This window comes from Triturus cristatus, chromosome 3_1 (genome assembly GCF_964204655.1).
Source record: "Triturus cristatus chromosome 3_1, aTriCri1.1, whole genome shotgun sequence".
NCBI lineage: Eukaryota > Metazoa > Chordata > Amphibia > Caudata > Salamandridae > Triturus > Triturus cristatus.
Window position 1 is genome coordinate 492,194,102 of NC_140583.1, and position 26,583 is coordinate 492,220,684.

General features: G+C 45.2%; 1 protein-coding gene across 1 annotated transcript in view; it reads right to left on the minus strand.

Moving 5' to 3' along the window:
* The window catches only part of STRC (stereocilin), a 378,265-nt gene that overhangs the window by 257,827 nt on the left and 93,855 nt on the right, over positions 1-26,583 (minus strand). The window contains exons 6-8 of the mRNA XM_085646154.1: positions 14,977-15,143; positions 14,462-14,648; positions 8,512-8,627 (exon numbers count right to left, since the gene is read on the minus strand). Of these exons, the coding sequence (XP_085502280.1) occupies positions 8,512-8,627; positions 14,462-14,648; positions 14,977-15,143 (470 nt within the window). The remainder of the gene's footprint in view (positions 1-8,511; positions 8,628-14,461; positions 14,649-14,976; positions 15,144-26,583) is intronic.

Here is a 26,583-nt window from a genome sequence, read left to right on the forward strand (position 1 = left end):
GCCTGATCTTCGAGCTATGGTTGACAGACCGGAGCAGAAGTGGGTGCCTGCTTGCCTGTGTGGGGGTGCGTGGAGGGGCCCACAGCATCATCCATACACCCCTGCCCCTCCTACTCTACAGTATTGTCCCTGAGGGATTGTGGCCTGGACTTGCGGCTCCACCTTTTCCCTGAGCCTGGAGGTGCCCTCTGTTGCCCACCACTGCGATCCTGGCCTGGGCTTGCGGGGTCTGGATGCCCAGATCTGCACTGCTGGCTTTACGGCCCGATTGTAGTGGAATCTGCTGCACTTATGGAGCGGTGTGGGATCCTGGGTGTGGGCCCCCTCCACTGCTCCCTCTCCTCAGCCCTGGGCCCTGCAGCGCCCTGCAAATCACTGTGGGCCTCTGCCATTAGGGCCCGCGTGGCTGTTTGGGGACTCCGACTCCTGCAGCGCTCCCACCACCTTCGACGGAGGAAGTAATACCTGCCGCACCCATCTAGCGGCATGGGGTCCTCAACACTGGGCCCCTCCACACCAGTTAATCATCTCGGCGCTGCTCCTGGAAGGCCCTGATTGGGTCCTGCGGACCCCGTTCGCCTGAACTTGTGCCTACCGGCCCTGGAGCCCTGACCTGGGTGACGCTCCCAGTTTCGCAGGTGACCCGCCAGTGGAGGCAGAACCAGCCACATCCATCGAGCAGCGAGGGGCCCGAGGCGAAGGGCCCCACCGCCATCCTCCCCTCCTTCCTTTGGCTTGGTAGCGCCCTCCCAGGCTGGGTGGGGCATCAATCTTCTTGGATCGGCTGCCATTTCGAGCGGCGGAGGCAGGGTGTCCAGACTTGCTTTAGCCTGGGCCCCGGCACTGGTGGTCCAGGGGGGTTCGGAGTCCGGGCCTGAGTATCGACGGCTCGGGCACTGGGCCTCTCCAACAGGGGACCGTATGCCCTGTGAGCCTGTACCCTCCCTGCCGACCGGACATCCAGGTTCCCACGTCCCTGGCTGAGATGGGTAGAGACCATGCCCCGAAGACGCCCGCTCCACAGACGTAAACTAAAATAGACCAGTATACCACTGCCGAGCGGAACTCAGCGAAGGAGCATCTGGAGGCTCCTCCCACTCCAGGGGTGACCTCTCGACCATCCCGCAGGCTATCGGCACCTTCCAGTCCTCGGTGGAGAGCAAGATCGGCGAGGTCCGGGTGGACATAGCACTTATCCGCCAAGACCTTCATAACACCACGGTGAGGATCTCGGAGGCGGAGTCCCACCTCTCCACGGTTGAGGATGAGCTGGGACAGCTGAAGACCCAGGTAGCCTGCCTGCAGAATCACACCTCAGAGTTGCACCGTCGAGCAGAGGATGGCGAAAACTAATCACAGCGAAACAACTTATACCTAATAGGTTTCCCCGAGGGGGTTGAGCAAGGCCAGGTGGACGCCTTCGTGGAGACATGGGTGAAGTCATGGATACCCAAGGATACCACGCACCAGTCCACCCCTCGGCGCCACTTTCGCAGGGTAGGGGGTTTGGCCTGAGCCCAGGCTGCCGCAATATCTCGCTTGGCCACAGCAACCGCCATGCCCAGAAAGTGCTTGTCGGCTCTAGAGCTGTCCAATCCATCAAACACCCCCAGGTGAAGGCACAGGGGGTTGTGGGGAACCTGCCAACCCAGAGTCTGCGTAAGCTCAGATTCCACTCCCGACCAGAACAGGGCAAGGCCCGGACACAACCAGACCATGTGAAAAAAATCAGCCGTAGCTTGGCCACATCATGTGCAGTCCAGAGAGGGGTGCAGTCCCTCCTTATGTAGGCGCAAAGGAGTGAGGTAGGCCATGTGGAGATAGTAAAGTTGAATGAGACGGAGTTTAGAAGAGATCGTAAGGGTTTTGGGAGCCATAAGGGCGTTGCGCCAGTCTGCTTCTTCTAGGGGGCCCAACCATTCCTCCCACTGGGTCCGCAGCGAGTCCAGGTTAGTGGGGCCGTTGTTCACTAGGAAGCGATATATCCATGACACCCCTCCTCTTCCCAGATTTCCCATCATAACCTGTGCTTCCAACAGGCTAAACTCGGGCAGCGACGTACCTGGTGATATGCACGGTGAGGGCGTGGCGGAGTTGTAAATACTTATAAAATTGGGAGGTGTGAAGGGAATAACGCTGCTGTAGATCGGGGAAGGCCCTGACGTGATCGTCCACCCAGACATCCCCAAGGAGCAAGATCCCTACATGATCCCACTGCCGAAAGCCTGCAAGGGTCGATGCCTCTCGCAGCCATGTGCCATGCCACAGAAATGTATGTTGAGTGAGTAGTGAGTGGCTTGTCCCAGTGTGTGTATCGTAGAGCGGAGTGCCAGACCACTAGGACCGCTCTGGTGATTGGTGGGATCGCCTGTGTAATGGGAGCCCCATATAAGTAGGCCTGGATTTGCGGGAAGTCCATGGTTCTAAGTTCAGTCCGATAGGCCGGGTCACACCACCTCCTAGTGAACCAATCATGGATGACGAGGAGTCTGGTAGCCAAGTAGTAGAGGTGGAGATTCGTCATACCCATGCCTTCATCAAAGGGCAGGATCCGTCAGCGGGCTAGGGAAATATGCAGCCTCCCACCCCCCCACAGTGCAGTGATTGGCCATTTCGGGACTCTGCCACTGGCTGTCGTGGTGACATCCAGGCTGAGGCTCGCAGCGCAGCAGGCCGACTCGACTCCCTCACGTGTTTGCCAGTGAACGTGAAGCCCTACTTTTGTTGCCTCCTCGATCGCTCTACATGAGGAGGAGCAAGACAGAGAGGGGTCTTGCTCCTCCTCATGTAGTAAAAACCGAGACTTCAAGAAACAGGTATTACCTTCTCTTTCCTCCTTTCGTTTATTTGTTCCCTTGTGAAATGGATCCAAAAAAGAGAAACACTTGCTGGAAACGTAGTCGTTTTCTGACATTTTTCAATTTCTAAGTGCAGCCTCAGGGTAGAGAGAAATAAAACATTCAAAATATGAAAAATAACTAACTAACTAAAGCAAGGTGGCCAGATTGATTTATTCACACCTAAACACATTAGTGCCACATTACAGTGTTTGCCAGTGAAGCCCTACTTTTGTTGCCTCCTCACTCTTTGAACAACCATGTTTTCCCTGGGAGGGAAAGCACACTATTCCTGGAGGTACTGAAATACCTGCTTGTTGGGTGCGCTGGTAAACAAAATGCATACTGCGGCTCTGTATTCACAAACGTGGTCTTTTTAAACCATTCTGCTTTCGTTTTGTAATGATATAAGCAATGGGCATTAGGTCAGCTCCGTTACTCTCACACGTTCCTTTCCGCACACTCGTTCTCTTTTAGGTTGATGTTTTTTACAGACTTTAGGATAGACTTAGGAGAAAGTGCGACCTCCTCCACCTCTGGCTTTCCATGTGCAAGTAGGAGGCTGGCCAAGCAGACATTTCTGGTATATTTGTGAAATTTGATGTAGCTCCTAAGGTAGGAGTGCGTGTTTATGAACAGTGAGCCAATGGAGGTCTCTGAGTTGTGAGGGGATATTTGTGTGTGGGAGGAGGAGGGAGGAGGATGAGTGTGCGTCTGGCTGCCACGTTTTATATGGTCTGGAGTCTTCTAGTCAGTGGCCGGTGGTGCTGACAAAGAGTACATTGCCGTAGTCTAACCTGTTGGAGATGTGGGCCTGGGTGAAGTTCTGCATGTGTTGATCAGGACCACTTAAAGATTTTTCTGAGGATCTTAAAGGGTGTAGAAACAGAAGGATGTGACTGAGTTGACTTGGCAGGTTATTCCAATTTGGTTGTCCGCACTTTTACTAGGTTCTTGGCTGGTTGGGCAAGGTGTGGGTCCGAGATCTGCTGACCACCAGGTCGAGTTCCATATTATGGTGCCCTTGCTGGAGAGTATCGCTTAAGTTTTGTCTGTGTTGAGTTTCAGACAGTTGGCCTTCATCTAGTTGGTGACTTCAGACATGCAGACAGTGAGGGTGGTCCGGATGCTGGACGTTTTGTCAGAGAGGGAAAGTATGAGCAAAGTTTCATTGGTATAGGAGATGATGTAGCTTCTTTGGATCTGGGTGATGTTAGCGAGAGATGCCATGTGGCGATGAGCAGTGTGGGGCTGAGGGAAGCAAAGCGCTTTAGCAAGTGGCCTCCTAACGAGAGACAATAAAAATGTTATGATAACGCTGATGGTTAATGTTCTTCCTAGAGAGAGATTTGTCTAGTTGAAGTTTTGACTCATGGAAAGGTAGCGCAGAAGGTTAATGTGCCTGCTGCAAAGGACATGTACCTGATGCAGATCACAAAATGCACATGATGTAAATAGGTCAGTGAGTCAGTGCTTTTGTCAGAGAGATCATTTTGTTACTTGCAATTTGTAAGTTAAAATCCTAACATACAACAGTGAGCTATTAACTGTCATCTAAGAGCTGCATGCAAACTGCAAGAAAAAATTGGAGCATTATGCTTTTTCCCCACAGTCTTAATTATATTGTTATCTTTTTATTTTCAGCACCTGGTAAAGCCTGAAAACATGAAACATTACCAAATTTTTTGGCAAATTTTTCGGCCAAGAACAAGAGGCCCCAACCTCCTTTGCTGCTCTTTCACCCCGGCTACAACCCAGCAAACACCAGTGTTAAAGGTAAGGAAACTGATGCTATAATTTTTTTACATGGAAGTTAGGGCTATGTATGTGGTCACTCTCAAGGCTTTCAAGCAGTGTCTGTTTCAGTGCCTCCAGCAACCACTATGGCACAGAGAGGCAGCAGGCAGTAAGGCTGTATTTTTAGCAGTCATTTTGTGCAAAGGGGACCTGTTGGAGATTTATTGCGGTACTGCACAAGATATATGTATTTATACTGAAATTTGATATTTTTGCACCGCACCTTATACGTTGTACTTTGATTATTGACAGGTTTCTTTAATATATATTGGTACGGTCAGCATCGGCATCATGAATACAGTACAAGAGTTTATTACAAGCTCATTCCAGGCACGGCCACTTGAAGAGAAACTACATTTAAAGCAATTAGGACCTCATCAGCCTGACATAAACCTACAGAAATCTTCCCAAGACAAAGGAAAAATGTCCAAACGTACATTCTCAAACGCCTGGTACACAAAAAAAGCTGATTGGCTTACAGGGTGCCCTTTAAGAAATTCTCTGTTCTGCTTCCCCTGCTTGCTGTTTGGTGGTGAGTTTTCTTGGACAAAGCAAGGGATAACAGACTTGAAGCATTTGTCAGAAAAAATAAAGAAGCATGCATACACAAGAAAGCCTATGGAAACCCTGACGGGACTGGGAATGTTGAGGGAAGATGCACCGATTTAGCAGCAGATAAACGATGCATACCGCAAAACAATACAGAAACACAATGAAGCCGTTGATAGGAACAGACAGATTTAACCCAAAATAATTGATTGCATTCGTTTTTGTGGTGCTTTCGAACTGGCATTGCGAGGCCATGGTGAATCAGAAAGTTCCTCAAAACCTGGGATCTTCAGAGGCCTAGTGGATTTAATGGCAAGCATAGACAAGGAATTGGAAACACATTTAACAAGTGCTACAGTCTTTAAGGGCACCTCTAAAACGATACAAAATGAACTCCTTGAGTGTATGCTCCAAATTATCAGAAGCCATATTGTGCAAGAGTTGCAAAACACAGACTTTGTGGCTATTCAGGCCGATGACATCACTGATGTGGCCACTAAAACACAGTCCGTATTAGTGTTTCGGTACCTTGACAATGACAGAGAAGTTGTGGAGAGGTTCTATGGATTCACACATTTAAGAGACTCTAGTGAAGAAACCATTACTGTAGCTATACTGTGTCAACTGAAGTTAATTTTCCCAAAGCTGCCTCAAAAACAAAAACTTATCGCACAAAGCTATGATGGTGCGTCCGTAATGAGTGGAAGCCTTAGTGGAGTACAGAAAATAATTTGAGATGTGTACCCTAATGCTCATTATGTGCACTGTTACGCCCACCAACTTAATCTTATTATGCAACAGGCAGTATCAAAGATCACCGAGACACAAATTTTCTTTCCGGATGTAGGAGGCATGGCAGCATTCTTCTCACGTTCCCCAAAAGAACGGAAGCACTTCATGAGATTGTGGACAAAAGAGTTCCAAGGGGATCCTCAACTAGTTGGAACTTTAACATCCGTACAGTCAACCTAATCTATGAACATAGGGAGGACCTTGAGAAATGTTTTGCCGCCATAGAAGCCAATAATGAGTTTGATTACAAAAGTCAGACTGAAGCCTGTGGTTTTGCTAGAACACTACAAGACAGAGAGTTTCAGTTCTTACTGTTTTTATTTCATGATATAATGGTTGCTGTCGACCTGTTAAACCATCAGTTACAAGCACGAGAGATAGATACTGTCAAAGTGCAAGTATGTACCACTATGTTTGTACAAAGCATACGCAAAGTGAGAGATGGGGTTGACAATTTAGACAGCAAACTGCCAGAGCATTCTACTTTTTCAAACCGCAGGAAAAACATCACCACTCCGGTCCGAATTACAAAGGAGATATGTGACATTGTAATTGTGCAGGCACAAGAACGTTTTTCTTTCACTAAACATTTGGTGAGTGCCACATTATTGCAAACTGAAGAGTTTGCAAAATATGATGAATCCTTCCCGGAGCGTGCTGTGAATGAGGCTGTGGAAGCTTATCCTATGCTCAAAAAAGAACAGCTGAGAACTGAGTTGACTGTACTGTACGCAATGCCTGTGTACCGGAAGGCCACACGAGCCTTTACTTTGCTGGTTTTAATACATAAACTTCATATGGAAAAGTCACTTACAGAGACAGTGACTTTACTAAAAATTGTCATTACCACTCCTATGACAACATCCGAGTCTGAACGATGTTTTTCAGCCTTAAAGAGGATTAAGACATTCCTGGCGAACACCATGCTTGAGGAACGACTCAATGCTTTGGCAATGCTCTCTGTAGAGCGCAAGCTAGTTCAAAAAATCCCGGACTTTAACATTAAAGTTATTGACAAGTTTGCTGCTCTTAAAGAGAGACGTGCTGATTTCATTTAAAAGAAGTACACAATGTTAAATGCTGCTACTTTGCAACCAGTTTAGTTGTTTGTTAAATAAAAAACATCTGTGAGTGAGGTACTCAGAAATGCATTGTATCTCGAAGTCTGTTATGAAGCTCTGTGGTTATACTGAATAAGCAGCTACCTATGTTATATGACATCTCTTTATTAATGTAATAACTGCACTTTCACAATTGCTTTATTAACCTTCCTGCTTTCTCAAATTTGCATAAAAATGCACCATTTTTCTTCTCTTTTTTCAAAACTTTCTATGGGGAGAACACCCCCGAACCCCCTTTATGGTGGTTCGGGCTCGCTCGCTACACTCGCTCACAACAGTGCAGTATGCCAATCATTTTACGCCTCACCACTTTCAAATGGCACCAGCCGCCCTTGGATTACAACAATATTGTTCTATTGGGGTAGATTTTGTATTGTTCCCTCCAATGGGGTGATATGTTTGTAAATAATATTTAGGACAAAATGTTTTTCTTAGTTGACTTGGTATACAGAATTTGGAGCAGATTAACAAATGTAAACGTTCCTCCCAATCTGCTTCGCCGTGTTGCATTCTGTGACTATCTGTGACCATGTGAAAGCAGGAAAAGTTAAGAGGTGAGAGAGAGAGAGTCTGAATGTGTGTCTCTGTGCCTGCATGAGTGTGTGTTTTCTGCTGCTTTCGCCTTGGGTTAGGTCGTAACTAGGATGGTTGAATGTGAATTCTACAAGACATGATACCAGGCTGGTTAAAACACCTAGCATCTGAAGGGGCTGGTAAACATTGTGGCCAACTGAGTCAGGCATGTGTTTTGCAACCAGCAAAGACTTTGGATTAAACCTCAACCCCTTCACCTGCTTCCCCTGTCACTATTTGATGTACAGCTATTTTTCTTAACAAAACATACAAAAAGCTTTTGGGAACACTTTGCAAAGGAATGCTAGAGGCATGGAACTATTAACTATTATGGTCTTTGCTAAAGTACGTGCACAGCACCTTAAATGGAGACCCGAAGCAGGAAAAAGGTTAATCCTTGACCTTAAATGACAGACTGAAAAAAGAAACTACAGACGAAAGCCCTGAAAACGATTTTGAACAACCCCCTGATCTACACTCAGTGTGCCCTACCTTATAGGATCAAACAATATGTACCGAAACAGAACAATAAAGCATGTTTTATAGAGCCAGCTTGTGCATCTAAAAGAAGAGTTTGCCCTCTAGCTGTTGCACTTGCAGTTGTTAAATGGCATCTCAAAATTCTGTAATGTTCAGTTGTTACTATGAGCAGCCAGTCAGGTCAATTATCGGAATGGGTACGGGCATGGTCCAGTTTGCGATGGCTATAACAATGATCCTAAACTGCTAACCCCGTCTGTGGAAGCAGCAGACATGTGATGAAGATTCTGAAAAGAAGGAGGTCTTGTACTCTACCTTTCCATGCAGGGAGAAGAATGGCTTGCTTTTCTCACTGTGCTCACCTGCTAACTTTCTCCTCCCTGGTATCACTGCTCCTGTTCATGAGGCTTTCTGCTACATAGCGGCCCTGGACCAGGCCCAGTCTAGCGTCTTCCCACCCATCTGCCAGTGATCCGATCTGGTTAAAAAAACACAAATGATACATAAATGGCAACGCAAAATAATATCAGAGGTTTGTTCAGATGCATTGTATCCACAGAGGCTCTTGTGAAATGAAAACATTTTTTGTTAGTTAATAATACATGCATGCTAAGAAATGTAGGCCCTATTTCATATCAACTCAAATGAAAAGGTGTTCTGGACCCTTTCCAAAAGCAAACTAGACAGTGAGTGTGCCAGATTAGACTCTGAAGTAGAGCAGCATCTATCAAATTTACTTGGAACATTTCAATTTGACATACAAGATAGCTGTGAATGAATTGTGACTGGCAAATATTCATCTAAATCCCTTAAACCTATGTTAAGTGATAGATTCAGCAAGAAGAGACTATGGCCACATTTCTCCCAACTGGAAGTATACATTCTTTGAAGCACTATATAATTGTCCAAATAAATAAAGTGTAATTGACTCTTTTTTCTGGATATGGACGAGCAATTGAGGCGTAGTTCAAGGGAGATGTAATAGGATTGAGACGAGGTACTGTACAAACAGTTATCACAGGTGCAGATAATATGTAAATGTCTAGACATGGTTATGAGCTTGTATAAAAACAACACTTTAATTGCATCCTAAAATATAGAAATATAGGTACAGTAGAGATGGTGATGAAATGGTAAAACTCAAACCAAACAAAATACATACTAGAACAGTAATGCAACACAGTATAATGACAAAACCAAGGCCTATGGTGATAATCCCTATAACTAATTTGGGATCACTAAATGCATGTGAACACTAGAACACTTCTGAAAACAAGAAACCGAACCACAATACCAGTACAATTACTGCAATGATGGAATTATTCAAGCAATATTTGCAAACAAATATCGTTCCCACTCACAAACAGATCACAAACACAGCACTGTAAAATGGATGAAAACCCTTCTTCAAATCTCTGTTACTTTGGTACAGTTTGCATATCTCAACTCTAAAGATGCATCTGATTGTAAACACCACAAAGAAGCTATAGGGCAGAGATTCACAGTGGCAAATCTCCAGCAACCTACAAATGAAATGATTAAGGTCTCAGTGTTAGGGAAAGTGGGATACAGTATATGGGGATATAAGCCTCTGTCCCAATTAGGAATTAGGTGGTATCAGCCCACTCGGAAGTCCTTGAATCTCCAGGTCAAGAGGTACTCATGTGGATCAACATTGATGATGAATGGGGAGCAGGTAGACATGTTGTGCATGCTCAGTTACACAAAATGCTCACATTGGATCATGCAGGCCTCTCACAATAGCCAGCACACATGCCAAGCAGGTGCTGGGCCTCTACCCAAGCTGCAGAATTAATGAAGACCAGAATAATACAATTTGATGCACTGAAGCAATGTACCCGCCAGGCAAAGTGATCACTTAAGTGCAACCCCAATGAAAGGTCCACTACTAGTGATCATGAAGCATCTCCTATGTTTACATATTCAGAAATCATTATAGCAGAACATATACACACAATGCTCATAAATGTTTCAAGAACACAAAAAAAAAATACTAAGGAGGTTTCATTAAGCTTAATCTGTTAAACTAAATTTAGTTGAACTGGCCCGTAGCTATCACCTCAAGTGCAGCTGTTGCATCATAAAAAACAAGACTTGCTACTACCATCCAGGGCCTATGCAATAAGGATAGAAAGGTGGCTATCCAATATATGCTGCAATGCTTCTTCCAATTTAGGAGAGCACGTGTTAGACCTTCTAAGCCCAGAGGGGATAATGCTTACACAACCTCTTTGGAGGAAAGGAGAACTGCAGGTGTCTCTCAGGCTTCTCTAAGACAATTTAGGCTCAGCCAGATTGAGAATGTTATGCGGGATACAAAACTGCCAGAAAAACTGTTACCACCAGGGGGATTTATACATGCACGGCCCTCACACCTATTCCCAGGAACAGTAGACATGCACAGTTGTTGGTCATTTATATTACTAGCTTATATATCATGTCCTATCAGCATATACATCTTTTGTATCAGAATGCTGGTATTTATTATGGTAATCTTAGCAGTCATTACATAAAACAAAATAGATATTTGAAAACCCCAGAGCATTTTACATTAGATATCCCTACTTCAGCTAATAGAATAGCCTAATCCCTAGCTAATATCTATATTTATGGTATTAATGTCATGTTCCACTGTATTGAGTAATTTCCGTACCTAACTTATGCCAAGCCATATAACTATTCCCACATACCTCAGGAAGATGTCAAGCCTATAATCTTAGAAGGGCACCTGGGCATGTCCCCCGCTGGCAATCAGCCTTCGTGTCTGCCCCTCCCTTTCTCCCCGGTCTCTTTATACCAGGCTTCTCCAACGAGTACCTCTTGAGCAACTTATACCTTTCCAGACACCTGTAAGTAGCGCTCCTATATAAAGCCCAGCCTACTAAATAAGTAGCTTAAGCTTTCGCTTGGTTGAATTAATGTATTCTATACCAAAATTGCATTTTCAAGACAAAAAGGTGTTTATTTTCAAAACTCATAAGCTGTTGTTTGGAAACAAATTGATGAAATTCCAAAATATATGTAATGCTGATTTTTGAGTGATAAATCGTAGCGGGAGACGTATTACTAATATTATTACTTTTGTTCCAGGGCATTGCAGCTGTGGCAGTTATGTATTACCCTTGTTCGTACTTTCCAAATTGGCAAAGCCTTTTTAAATCATTGCTGGCAACTCTGTCGGATGCACTGAGGTGATGGCTGCCAGTAATCTCACATATGGCGGCCACTAATGTAATCTTGTCTGATGTGGTCACTACACAACACTAATAATATGAGCAGCTCGCAATGAATTTAATTGAAGATAAATTGCTCTTCTTACACAAAAGGTTGGAGACCCATGCTTTGTACTATGCCCTCCAATAATTCTCTATGAAGATGAGAGGTGGAAGCTTTGGCGCAGTCTCCCATATCCGTGCGAACAATGCCTCTGTTAAACACATGCTCAAAAGGCAAGCAATTGTAACAAATTTTGCTTCATTCTCCCTTTCACGCTCCTCTATGCAAAGTCAGATGGCCTTGCAGCGCTAATCACTACATGCAGTCGTCCATGCATGTTTGTATTATTTTTATTAGCATAACTAATGTCAACCTGAAGCAAAAAAAGATAGTGACCTTACACCCACCATTTTTGTTAGAATTAGTATCTAGGACATTAGTTTCTTAGGACCCACATCTGTTACATAAATACTTTAAAAAGTTAGGGTGTTACATACATAGTGCCTGGCTTGCATGCAGCCTGTATGTCTTGATAGGAAAGCCTTGGCATACACAACAATGCAAAGCACAATAACTGCAAATGAATGATGTTAAACAGATTGTATACATATTTTGTCCTAGCTAGGATTATCATCTCTGGGCACAGAAGTCAGCTCATTCAGAGGAGCTAGAGTTTTGGTTTTAGCTTTTATTTAATCAATTAAAATATAGTTGACCTTTTCTTAGGTTAGAAAGTGTATTAAGATGCTCTTATTTAAAACTGGTAACATCAATAAAACCTTTATTTATAGGAATGTTTTAGTATGAGCTTCAGCTTGTAGGTCAGAGAGCAATTTAAATAGCAAAGTTCCAGAGTGCAGACTGGATGAATATAAGCCGCAGGTGTTGCTAGAGTGCATCAGCTACAACAGGGGTCTCCAACCTTTTTAGTAATAAGAGCTACTTATGTTCAATAAAAGTCATTCGGAGCTACTAATATTATGAGTGTTATAATAGTGACCGTATCAGACAAGATTACATTAGTAGTAAGTCTGGGTGGTGAACTCCGCACGTGGAGTTTGCGGAGTTTTCTACATTCCCCATTACGCTGAGCTCGCGGAGATTTTTCCTTCACTCGCGTTCATTAACATCAAGTTGGCGAGCGCAAGCGAGCAAAATCCACCGCCCGAGTCAGATTTCTCATTGTGAGTGGTCGTGTATGCTCGTGACCACTCCCGTTGAGAAACCGTCCGTTTGCATTCAGAAAGCTGCTGCTTGAGTAAAAACCTACTCTAGCGGAAGAAAGGAAGACATGCCCGCTTGCACTGTGAATGGTGCCATTCGCGATCATTGCACAGTGCGGACAAGCACCTAGCACTGAAAATCTTTGCAAATGGCATTTATCTAAAGAAACTCTGCCGCTTGCGGAGCTCGGCAGAGTTTTTTTTGCACTTCGCAGCAGAACTCAGTCCAGCTCTAATTAGGAGTCCCCATATGCAAGATGACTAGAAATTATGGCATTAGTGCATCAGGCAGGGTTGCCGGCAATAATGTTAAAAAGCCTTTATCAATTTGGAATGCTCTAACCACATTGGTAGCTCCATAGGTAAGACATAACAGCCGTAGCTGCAATATACCTGCCACCAAGGTATTAATATTAGTAATACGTATCCCCAGTGCAACCTGATTTATCACTCAAATATCAGCTTTAAATATATTTTGAAAATTTTGAAGTTTCAAAATACACAATTTTGTCTTGAATACACACTTTTAAATTTTGGTCAACATAGGCTAATTGAACCAACCAAAAGTGTCTAATTTAGTAGGTGGAGCATCACACGAGGCTACTCGTTGGAGAAGCCTGAGCTACAACTTCTGGATAAAGCTAGCAATGATCCTGTCAGTTAAGCGAGAGGGGGAGAGAGTATAGCCCTGATGCAAGATGTTGTCCTAAAGCTTAGATTGTATCACTAGCCAGACTTAGCTTAGACTGGGAAATGAAGTGCTGCTGAAAACAGTTCTCAGTCAAGCCCTGAATCTGAAGCGACACTGGAAGCGGTGAAGGACTGCTGACTGATCAGGGTCTCAGCTCCTGAGGGAAGCTGGAGACAGAGGCATTGCCCACACTGTAGAACCTCTTCTCTTGCAGGTCCTTTGGAAGAGATCCTGAGTCTGGTCCGGTGCACCAAAGCAGGAACAGGATTAAAGTCTCTAATCTTAGAATTGGCTGAAGTAATTCAAGCAGTAACCTTTAAAAAGACATTCAAGGCCAAGAAGACACCTAGCTACACTAAGAGAAGGCACACATCAGAAGGGGCAGTGGGTACAGTAAAGACCTTGATGCACCCATGGGAGGTAGCTATTAAGTCCAGACTGAAACTCATTCAATTCAAAATCCTTCATAGGGTCTACTTCGACCTAGCATGCTTGCACAGAATCGGGAGAGCGGTGTCACCGGAATGTCTGCGATGCAGAAGTCAGAGGGGGACTTCTTTCATACCCTGTGGGCCTGCATGGCTATACAAACACATTGGCAATAGACAGTGCATGAAGTAAAGTCATAGATGCAACACTCCCCAACGACCCCGAATATAGCCTTCTGGATATACCCAGTGATGTAGACGTACTGCGGGCGAAGCTACTCTTCTGTAACTCCGGACTAGTGGTGGCAAAGAGGGGTGTGGTCAAACACTGTGGAGCAGCTAAATTACCATCTCTGGCAGAATGGAGGGCGGGGATGGACTTACAACTGATAGCATAAAAAGTCACGTATAAAAGTCGAGGGTGCCAGTGTAAATTTCATGAAGTCTGGGACGGGTGGATTAAATTACATAACTTGGAGGTATTGAGAGACGGATCTGGGACCCTGCCTGCCTAAACCTAATGTTATGCTCAAATTCATTGACCACAACTGTATAATGCCTAGTGTTTAACTGAATGTCCAGAACGGATTACTAATGATATGCGTAATAAGATCACTGCTGTATCTGTGTCCACCTGCATTGTTTGCTTGTTTATCACGGGTATATGTGTGTGCCCTTTTACACTATTTGATCAAAAACCACATTAAAATACTTTTTTTTAAAACGCGCAAACCTGCTGAGGTGAAAGCTGCATGAAGTGGCAGAGAGGAAGATGAGGCAGCAAAGGTTGGATGGAGCGCAGGAAGGAGTTTGGCCAGGAAGCGACGTCCCCGAACGTGTTCGCCACCAGGAGGCGCTTCACAAATGCCCTCTTCTGCATGAACTTCATCTCTGGGCTATGACTCCTGATGGCAGCCAAACTAGGACAAAGAACAACCGAGCCATATTCAGTTCCACACAAAATACAGTGTGTGCGTGCGTGCGTGAGTGTGCGCGCGCGCGTCCTGACGAGATGACTCTGAGACAGGTCTGTCGTAAGTGTGCTACTCATTGACGTCGTTATCCTTTCCAGTCCACGGACACATTTGAAGCTATGTTTTTGAAATTATTAATTTCCATGAATGCATTTTGCAGTCTTTCATGCCCTCTTATTCTATTACCAACATTGCCCGTGTTTTTGACATAAAGCAGGGTCATTGAGGTCAGGAGAAATGAAAAGAAAACAATATGGACACGCATATTACTTACACGCTCTCATTGGCCAGGAGTGCAGTAGGTAAGCTGAGAATGTCAGAGATGGACATGAATGGAATAAACTGCGACAGGTCAACAAACAGCTGTGGTGTCAGGTGGGGGAACTTCTGAATGAGTAACGAGGTCAAGCTCTCCAGGCCGCGCTCATCGGACGGAGTAACCTGCAGAGGGAAACCAGATACGGTTATGCCAGTAACAACTTGCTATACATTACAGCCAGATATGCCTGTCTCTACCCCAAAGCACACCCGGTGAGGCATTGTTAAGCAAGACTATAAGATAAATGTATACGTATTCTTTAGTACAAACACTATTCAGAGCCATTGTAGGCATGGGCAAAGCCAGAGACGTTTTAAGGCATGGGCAAAGAGGGCCCTGGCCCAGGGCCCCAGCCTTTCAGGGGGCCCCTGATAGAGCCACCTCTGTTCTGTAGCGAGTCTTGCCCTGATGAACTTGAACAATTCTTAAACAGATGGTTTTAAGTACCGTTTTCTTGTCATTTAATAACGTGGGTGATGTGTGAGAATCTATTTACAGAAATTTTGCAGAAAAATGTGTTTCTGTATCATGCACCATCTATAAAAAACGTTGTTTAGTTCAAAACAGGACCTCACATATGAGAAATAAGATGGTGTCACAGAGATTATTTTCAGTACTATTAGTGAGCTGCTTCCATGTTACAATATTAAAAACACACGTCACTATCCCTGAATATTAGATGTAAACACATTAAGAATTTGGACCAGTGTGCTCGTGCACTGTCAGTGACCTGACCACAGAAGGCATGAAAGAGCTGAAACTGGATCATAAATTCAAAGTTGTTCCAAAACAGAGGCCCCGCAAATATGTTTGACGCAGGGCCCCCAAGTTTCTCGTCTGCCAGCCTCCAGTCTCCCCTTTCACATATGCTGGGCTCACCACCTAAGGCTCAGGCGCTCAACGCCCATTGGGCTCAAAGGGCTTTAGTCGCACCCCCTCCCCTACCCTCCCCCTCCCGTCGTGTGCGACAGCCGGGGCTGAGAAAGCTTCCCGGGCAAGACCATGTGCTTGTTAATGAGGCTTTGTTATTTTCTCACCCCTCCTCAGAGCCGCTACATCTCCACTCTGCCTATTGCTGGAAGAATGACACCCTCTCCCTCCCCCCAGAACATTTTCCTAGCCTCTGCTAAGGCTGCAGCCAGCTCAATGCAGAGCAGGCAGGAAGTTATAAAATACGAGCAAGTTGTTTTTGAGAATTAAGTTATAACCGAGGCAGCCGCAGTGCAGGGAACTCCTCTATCATTGGCTTACACTGTTCTTGCACATGAATAGGGGCACCTTCACTGCAGAAACAGGATTTGGTGACTAGCCCCACCACCCATGGCTGTCTTCCCACAACTGGACAAGGCCAAGCACCACTGGTTCTTGCTGGCACGGGACCCATCCCTTTTCTTTGAGGTAGCTTTGGTAGTTTCATCTCTCTACCAGGATTTGTGACATGGGCATGCGCAGAGAATGGACCTTTTTCAATGTGCCATGTAAAAAAACACTTCTTCAGACCAACCAAGGCCCACTGTTAACCTTTCGGCCTCTCTCTTGCTTTGTCAACTCATTTCGTACTTTTCCTCATTTAGTGCAGCACCTCAAAGATGGAGCCTGCCTCGTCACCTTTATTACTTGTGATTTCTGTTTCAGTTCCAGATGATAACCCAGCACCCACTCATGCTTATGCATCAGCAGAGATGCACTCATGCATCACTTCTGCTCACAGTCTTCAGTATAGATGAAGGATCACAAAGTAACCATCTCCTGCATCTCTTTTATCTCTTGCTGTTCCAAACTGGCAAATAATCTGTTTCCATAAAGTGAATCGCTATGCCCCTCTTCTACTCAATGGACTCCTCACCAAGCATGAAACAAATTTAAGCACTTCTTTGGGAAAACAACTCTATGCAATCATCCACCCACTTTTTTCCATAGTTCTTACCGTAGCTCCCACTTCTTGCAATACTGTTATAGTGGTAACCCCAAAAACCAGAACATGGAACAAGGAATTCCATAACATCTTTACATCAGCCTACTCCATTGGCTCCCCTTTGCAAGAGGTAGAATGGACCAGCCTACAAGCTAACCCTCAACCCCATTCTTCAATGTATAAAATTACAATGGAATCCTTTCAAGCACATACAGGTGTCTGTGTGGCCATTCCAATCTTATGCGGGTCACATGTATTTAAACAACATACATTTTGAAGACATGTTTGATACCATTTCTTGATTCGGAGCAAGACATAGCAAAATAGACAGGAAGGGAGGAGCTACTGCTTGAGTCTGTTCTTCCAGGATTAGCCTAACCTCTCTGTGTATCACAAGAACAAGCACCCACCAAGTAAAGTAAGTTCGCTGTTTTATAGTGCATGCGCGTAGAGTTGCATAACATCTATGCACACATTGACATAGTGCAGATACACCTTAAAATGAGTAGTAGGTAGGTTATTTCAACATCATTGTATGGTGACCCTTCTGCTCCCATGTGTTTGAGCTCTAAGCTACAGAAGCAGGTATCTTCACTACAACAGCTGCTTACCATACTGACATATGTAGTTACAATACCGGTCCCAGGATGCTTGTTTCCGGTACAGGGAAGACCTGGCTTGGCAGTTCGGGCTGGACTGTTCCCATGAGGCACAGGGTCAAGACTGATTTGCATATAGCTGGATCTGAACTGGCGTGATGGAGTGAGCTAAAGAACGATGATGGATTCAACCCGGATCTGTGACTGGGGGTGAGTATCTGAAAAGGTTCAGCTCTCCACGTCCATCATCTCCTTGTGTTTGTCACTATATACTGACATGTAGTCATCCTGTGTTCTCCATATTATTGCGTGTGAGAGTACTCAGTGTGTGGACGTTGTGGAATGGGGTCTCCATATAAAAATACCATTACTCAGTTGAAACCCAGAAGAGAGAGCTCCGTGGGATTTGCAGGATTGTCCGTCTCCCCGGTCAACCATTCATTGAGTACCAGTAGTTGCCTTGCCCTGTAGCACATCTGAAAGTCTGCCATTCCCATCCTGCCCTCGTAGACCAATGCCCAACATTTGGTCTGTGCTATACAGGGTGATCAGTTTGTTATGTTCCATATAAATACACCAATATAGGCTCAGGTAGTCACCTAACCTTTCCCCTATATCCTCCCTACCATTACACTACATACCGGTTCTTAGTACTGACCTTTTATCTAGTTACGGTAATGTCCGAAGATGACATGGGGTTTTCTCCGAAAAGCTTAAGCCTCATTCCTTATGCATGAGGATTCTTGGAATCATAGCAGGACACCAGGCCTACCATCTCCTGCATAATAACTATGTATAAGTGTCATTCCTTCTGTCATCCTAGTCCAACATGACAGCAGTGGAACTCCGGCGGGGGCAGTGAACCGGGAAGTGAGCCAGCAGCAGTGGGTCCGCTGGACTCCAACAACCAGGTTCCTTCTCGCCACATCACCACGTCACCTTCTAGCGCCCGGAGGCGCATTTAAGCCCCCTTGTCCTTCCGCAGTGCGGGACACAGCAGCGGAACTCTGGTGGGGGCAGTGAACCAGGAAGTGAGCCAGCAGCAGTGGATCCGCTGGACTCCAACAACCAGGCTCCTTCTCGCCACATCACCACGTAACCTTCTAATGCCCGGAGGCGCATTTAAGCCCCCTTGTCATCCCCCAGCGCGGGACACAGCAGCGGAACTCCGGCGGGGGCAGTGAACCGGGAAGTGAGCCAGCAGCAGTGGGTCCGCTGGACTCAAACAACCAGGCTCCTTCTTGCCACATCACCACGTCACCTTCAAGCGCCCGGAGGCGCATTTAAGCCCCCTTGTCATCCTGCAGTGCGGGCTGTGCCCGGGCCACTCCCGAGCAAAGCCCGGGCCAAGGGTGGGCCCGCGCTTGCCCGTCATCGCCAGGAGGAGGCTGGGCTGGGCCACCCCCCTAACACTTCAGGTTTGAAGCCCCAGGACATTTCCTTTTAAAGGTACTGTTGTTGAACCATCTTGTTATTCCACGTATCTTTGATTTTTGGACTCCTAGTTGGACTTATTGCCTGTTTCCCCATTGGACATTGTAGCTCTGTTGGGGCCAGAACTGTCTGCTGTACTATTGTTGAGCTCTGATTGCTTAATCGGAGCCATGGAGAAAAGGAAAGGGACAGAGAGTGGGCTGGGAGGTGCTACTACCAAAAGATAAAAAAAACGGGTCCAGCCGCTGGTACAGGGATCTGGGAGTGACAGGGGGACAGGAGAGGAAGTCCTCGGCCGTATCGAGAACATGGTTGCTTACTGTGAAGATTTGCTACTTTCACCTGCACCAATTCCTATTTCCCCCATAAGTTCCCTTGCCCCCTAAGCTCCATCAGTCCCACTGCCCCAGGGTATGGAAACATCCTCAACCTATTTAAGAAAGCAGCAAGGAAAAGTAAAAAGCCCCCAGTCGCAGAAGTGCGCAATTGTCATACCCCAAGCCCCCGTGCGCTCAAAGGAAAGCGAGTCTTTCCGATAATGCTACACTAGACAAGCTCCCCCTCAGTAATCGATTTGCCCTTCTCGCTGATGAGCCTCTCTCAACAAAAGCGCATACAAACACGGACTGTTCTCATATAATTAATAATAACTTAAGCCTAAACACTTCACAGGGAGGAAGGGAAACTGATTCTGTCCTTACACCTTTGAACCTTGATCTCTTAAGGGAAATTATAGCCCTAAAAAGTAGTGTTGAGGCATTAACTATCTTGGTGTCTAAACTCCACCAGAAATTAGACGGACACAATAGACTATACGTATCACAGCTACCACTTCAAACACCCTTAGTACTCACCACTGCTAGCACAATGACGGAACTCCCAAAGCCCCATGGGAAGCAACCCGATTGTACTGCGTTACTCTTGTATTCTGACCACCTATCCTCTCACAGCTCAAGAGAAACTAACAGTACATCCCTAGAGCAACGTAGGTTAAATATTGAGCAGAGTAAAAGTACGGGATTGCCACAGGACCAAGCTGGGCATAGACTAACAGCAGGACCTGCCTTGCCGAGCATGGCCACAAGTTATAATAGGGTGTCTCTACCTTATCAGTTTCCCCCACCTCCCCATTGCAAGCAAAACAATCCAATGGTGGGTTCAATTTACATGACTAATGTTCCTAAAGTAGATCCAAAATACACAAAGTACGAGAGTGTTGATGCCCTAAAAAACAAAGCCATCCACTGGTTAAGGCACAATAGGGGGTGTTGATCAGTAATCGGGTACGACATCGTATATGTTAAAAGGTGCGTCTCAAACCAGAATACAGTTGATGCATTCGAGATAAGACTAGCTTCAGAGCACCTGGTGCACGATTTAATTGCTCTAGAGGCTAGATCTTACCCAACCTCATGCACAAAAATCAGGCTGAGATTAACCATCCCCTCATTACCAGATCAAGCAGAAAATGTGCAACAGCCTCCTGGGGACTCTCCTATCTCATACCTACCGCAGAATGATTGACTAACCCTAGTACCAATTAAGGTTCCCCTGAGCAACCTCACCATAGGTCCTATGAACATCACAGGCATTGTAAACTCTTCTCACGAGGAAATTCCTAGCGAGCAAGAGAGCACGACACATCTTACACAGAAGGAACAAGTCTTAGACCCACTATTAGTCAACGAAAGCTATGTATCGCCCAAATCGAACGATTCTAATCCTTCCCCGGCGTCCACTCTTAAAGGCAATGGGCAAGAACTGAGAATCATGTCATGGAACTTGGCGGGCATTAGAGGGAAGCTTGATTGCCCGCATTGGCAGGAGCTTATCGCTCAAACTGAGATATGTATTCTCCAAGAAACCTGGAGCTTGACCCCAATGTTTATTCCAGGGTTTATGACTTTCCACAGACCAGCAACACCATACAATCATTGCCGGCCCTCAGGAGGGCTGCTCATACTTGTAAGCCTCACATTAAATTGCGATGCTAAAGAGTTGGCTACTAATAGCCCAGATATACTTGGGATTCGGCTATTCAATGGCAAGTGTAAGACGCTCAATATATATATAATGTGTATGCTAGGAGCACCAGAGGTGGTAGTTCCCCAACCCTCCAGGTCCTGGATAATTTATTGGAAGCCAGGCACAAAAGTCATCCACTAATAGTTGATGGTGACTTCATCGTAACTTTTGAGCCACTCGATTGGGCCGAGGCCAACGATGTGAACGTGGAGGACACATTTTGGAGGGTACCTCCTCTGGAACTCACTCCGATAAAAAAATGGTCACAAGCTGCACTGCAACTGAATGTCATTTCCCTTGTATACAGGTTAAGGGCCGCTAATGGTAGAACTACCTCAGACAGAGGAAGAGGAATGACTTTCACCGGTCCAAATGGGTCAAGTAGGATCGACTACTTATTAGTGGATTTGACACTTTTGCCCTCGGTACAGGACATGGCCATAGTCCCGTCCTGCGACAGTGATCATAACTCCCTTATTCTGTCTATTGATAATCCCTGGGGTGGCGTTGGGAGAGAGCTCCCAACACCATTAAGTTAAAAGATTCTAATCCCCACAAATGATAAGCGACGACTCAAATGGCCTGTGGTTCTGGCGGATGAAACAAAGATCCAATTGATCAAGGACGCCCTAACCAAGCATTTAGCGATGCTAACACTTACGACCACAGATTTGTCTATACAGAGCAGATGCAGTACCCTCCATAGGGAATTCTTTGATTGTCTGGTCTGCTTTTTCCATGCCCTGATTAATAAGACCAGGTTATCACAGGGAAGGGCTCTGGGAAGACATTCATGGTATAATAAAGAGTGCAGGGTCTTGAGAGGGAGACTGACTGTTGCTATCAAGAATAGAGAGCCAGATAGCACTTGTAATGCCAGGCAGGAGTATAAACAGGGGCAGGGTAATGCCAAAAAAGATTGGGATGAGAAGAGATGAGAGGAGCTAGGAGAGGCCATTGGGCATCCTGACAGTTGGAAGTTTTGGTCCCTTGTGTCTAAAAGCAACTTTGAACACTCACTTCCTTTGGCAAACAACATTCCAGCTACAGAATGGCATATTTATTTTAGCGAGTTATACTCCAATGGTTTCACCAATGACAGTCCCCAGATGTTCCACGATATAGGTGTTCCTACATGTACCCTTACATTCACTAGGGAGGAGATAATGCGCTCTTTAGATGCTATTATCCCTGCAAAAGCCCCAGGTCTAGATGGCATCCCAGGTGACCTCTTCCGAGCTGATAGGGACAACTGGCCAACTTATTTCACGAAACTGGCCAATGATATTGCTGGCGGTGGGAGTATTCCGGACACCTGGAAGGGCGCAGAAGTAATACCCATTTTTAAGAACGGGGACAGTTCGAAGCCCGCCAACTACTGCCCAATTAGCCTGATAGGTTGTGCCCAGAAGGTCTTCTGCTGTTCGCTACTTGGTAAAATCCCGACCTGGATGGATGAGAATGACATCCTCTCTCTGCTCCAGGAGGGCTTCAGGCGGAAGACCGGCACAATCGATCAGGCTTTTCACCTGGTCTTGCTGTATTGGAAGGTAGTTGTGCTGGGTAAAGGCTGCTTATATCTTGCCTTTATAGATCTTAAAACAGCTTTCGACCTAGTCCCCAGGGATTTACTGTGGCAAGTCCTTTGGGACATGGGTATGCCTCTGGAAATCTTAGATCCACTTATCAGGCTGCATGAGGATAATTTTGCCTGTGTGAGGTGGGGAAACCGGGGCCAAACCACAGAGCCATTCAAGATCTGGTGGGGGGTACACCAAGGGTGTGTCCTGGCCCGCACTCTCTTTTCCCTATATGTAAACCAGGTGGACGATCTTCTGTGTTCCATCCCGGACCGACGCTCCCTCATTGGCAAACCACAAAATAGCTACACGCTTTTGGTGTCCAAAACCCCCATGTGCCAACAAAAACTTTTAAATCATTTTAAGGCCTTTTGTGATGCGAGGGGTTTGGTCATCAACACTACTAAAACCAAGTTGATGATGCTAAACCCCCACAAATCCTTTAAAGGTAACTTGGTCCTAGATAATGTTCTGCTCGAGCGAGTTGGTTCATTTGACTACTTGGGAATCCAGTTGTCTGAGGGAATGGCCTGGAGGAAACACCTAGGGAAGGCGTCTCTGAAATTTTCCCAGTTAACTGGGGCTTTGCGGCGGGAGCATTGCCTCTCGTATACCAAACCTATAGCCCCCGCACACAAGTCGTATAGTTGTAGGGTAGTGAGTTGTGTGCTATACGGGGCAGAACTGTGGTGTTTCATCAACGTTAATACCCTTTCATCAGTGGAAAACAAGTTCCTTAGGAGCTTGGTATCACTCCCCCAAAGCACTCCTCTTCTTCCCTTGAAACTTGACTTGGGTATCAAGTTTATAAATGACCAAGTGAACCTACGCCCATTGCTCTTTTGGCATAGACTGGTTACAACCCCAGATCTAGCCCCCTATGCCGCCGCTTTTACTGAAGTTTCTGCTTTGGATAAATACCATAAAATTGGATGGATTAAACATATAGATACCATCCGGGCAGGCATTGGCGTGCCTAAGGAGCAAGAAGATCTTTCGCCTACATTCTCCAGGGATCAACTTAAATCTCAGTATTGGGCATGGGTAGAACAGAAGAACTTCCTGAAAATTCATCATGGCTGTTTAAATGATGTTTTTACTGACATAAAATCCATCAGCCAGCCAGAAATCTATCTTGATTTTATTAAAGGGCCGGCAGACAGGAAATTGTACACCCAGTTCAGACATGGCTGTCTACCCTTTAATGCTTTTATGAATTCCTGGCTGACAAATTCTTCACAGCCCAAGGGTTGTCCCTCCTGTCCATGCCCTTACGAATCAATAGGCCATGTCTTTTTTGCTTGTGCCGCCTATGCCAGACCTAGAAGGAAATGGCTAACACCGTTATGTAGACAACCCGGGACATACAGCCACAAAGACGCCCTACGCATTTTAAAGACAGATGCGAGGGTTGTATCTACCTCCCCGACTGGCACGAAGAAATCAAATTGATATCAAATAGATCAGTCCAGTCGGGTGTGTTGGCTTGTAAAAATTGTTTTTCTATGTCACCATTTTAAGCTTTTTATTCTCTTTTTATTGGTCACTTGGGGCACGGGTTCTAAAATGTCTGTTGTTGGGTAAATGGGCGGCACTCCTCAGCAAAATGAGACATTAATAATGTTTAGTAACGTACTCGCACTTTAGCCCTGTACTGATAGGAAAAATGTATTTAACATTTACATTTGTGTCGCTTTGTTCTCTTTTTGTGCATGTTTATTTGTATTAAGAATTTGTTAATTTTCTCTTTTTTAGTCCCAAGAGCTTGTACAGGAAGCATTTTATAGTTCTTTTTATCCTGAACATCGTCATCTGAGATTCATGTGTTTGTCTCTTATGGTATTGCAAAACCGAAATAAAGACTTTGATGTTGATGACACAGCAAGGTGTATCCCCAGGGGGTACCACTTTGGGTATATGTGAACCATATCATGCTGAGGTAGTCAGAGGAGAAAGGGACATTCATGCCGACACACTGACGCGAGACGCTGAGCTTCCTGCATGCAGACACTCCAGCTCGCAGTGGTCAAACATCCCTTGTGGGGTGTCCATTTCAAGACCAGGACGGGGTCCCACAGTCTCTCACTTCAGGTAATGGGGTTGACCTTATCCTAGAGGGATTCTTGGCTTTACACCTACATATATGCTAGGTACACTTAGGTACATCTAGTTAGAGTCGCATCATAGGAGTACGCATTTATTACGGTCATGTATTTTATATACTTGCCGGTCTTCATTTTTTTAGCACAATGGTAGAAATCTACCATCCTTTTACTCTGTTAGTGCTTTTAATCATTTATATCTGTTACTGTCTAATGATTGTTTCACCACACCTATTTTACACGAGAATGACGCTGGTTCAATAAATGCTTATTGAAAAACGTCCCCACCATTTATTCTGTGTATCTTTCTGAGACAAAGTGAACACGAGGGACTGAGTGAAAAGTAGTACACTGTTTCCACGATCCCTGATGGGACAGGGTTGTCATGTTCGATAGTTGCCAAGAACTATTCTCTCCTTGGTAAGAGGGTTTTATAGTGGCACTGTGAGCTAGCTGGTATACAGGCTAACATACCCGGTAGGGGTGTCTAGAATTAGTCTAACACCAATCCTATAGTGTATGTTGTCTAAACGTGCAGATCCTATATAGGTTTATAGGAACTACACAACATGGCGCCACCAACGTTGGTTTGGCACTTATTTAACAGTCAAATCTGAGTAGTCCAGTCGTGCTATTCTCAGAAACCCCTACTCACATTTTCCCAGAGACGTTTGGAGTGGGAAGGGAACTATCCGCCACAGCTGAGTAGGCAAAATACCTATTTCTTGGCTGTAGGTTTATCAAGCTTGAAGGACAAACAGTTCCTATTTGTGCATAAAACCTTATCTCTTCCTTGAGAAAACATTTGTCAACAAATGGCTGACGAAAACGTCGCTGGGCGAGCACAGCCTGCTGCAGTCAGGGAAGAAGACATAGAAGGGGAAAGAAACATTTCCGAAAACGTTAGAAATGCCCTTACTCAAAAGCTAATGGACTATCGAGTCACAGCTAAGGGTGGGACAGTACCCTTCATGATTGAGGCTCACGAATCATATAGAACAGAGATATTCTATTCATGGGTTAAATTACCACAAGCAGATGAACAATCAAATACATTTCATTCTTACACTTAAGATGAAACACCAAATGAATACTGTCCATATGAGGACTTTGAAATTCTGCGTACCTACCAGGAGCACATAAACTGGTTTAATGGCGCCCTCCCCAATACAAAAGACAAAGTAAGACTAGGTCCACTTGGAAGAGATGGAGCCACTTGGCCAGTCCTTGTAGTTTATACACCGCATCCAGAGATTGACACAATGCCAGTAGCAGACCTACATCCACTTCAAAAAGAAATAGCAAAACTTTACAGAAACCTGACACAGTTCATGATGAGAACACTCACACTTCAGCCAACAAGAGCTACACAAACAAGTCAAATTCAGGATTCTACAATTAAAATTACACCACAAACGCTATACGCACTTATGGGTAAAATGCCCACTAAACGTCAGCAAATGCCATTCTTGATAGCTCCGAAAATAACACAGCTAGAGGCAGTATTTCCACACACAAGCCCTCAAGAAAAACACAGAATGCTGACAATCTGCTTGCCAATGGGGATAGGTCCCCAGATAGAGGATTGTACCACTAGGGGTACAGTTTTAGCTTCCATATATACCAGAACTCATGGTATCTCGTCATTAGCAGTAATACCAGATGTATTAAGACAGATACAAACTAAGTATGGAGCTGAACCTGCTCTGAACTTAGGAATTGAATTATTAGGTCATTTTACCCAGTTATCAGCTATAATATTAGCAAATATAAAAGGGGAGGCAGCAGCAGTGGCAATATGCCAACGCCTGAGGGATTTTAATTCTTTACAACAGGAACGTGATTTACCTATAATTATCACACACACCTATGTTGAATTAGGTAGAGATAGTTTGTGAGCTAGAGCA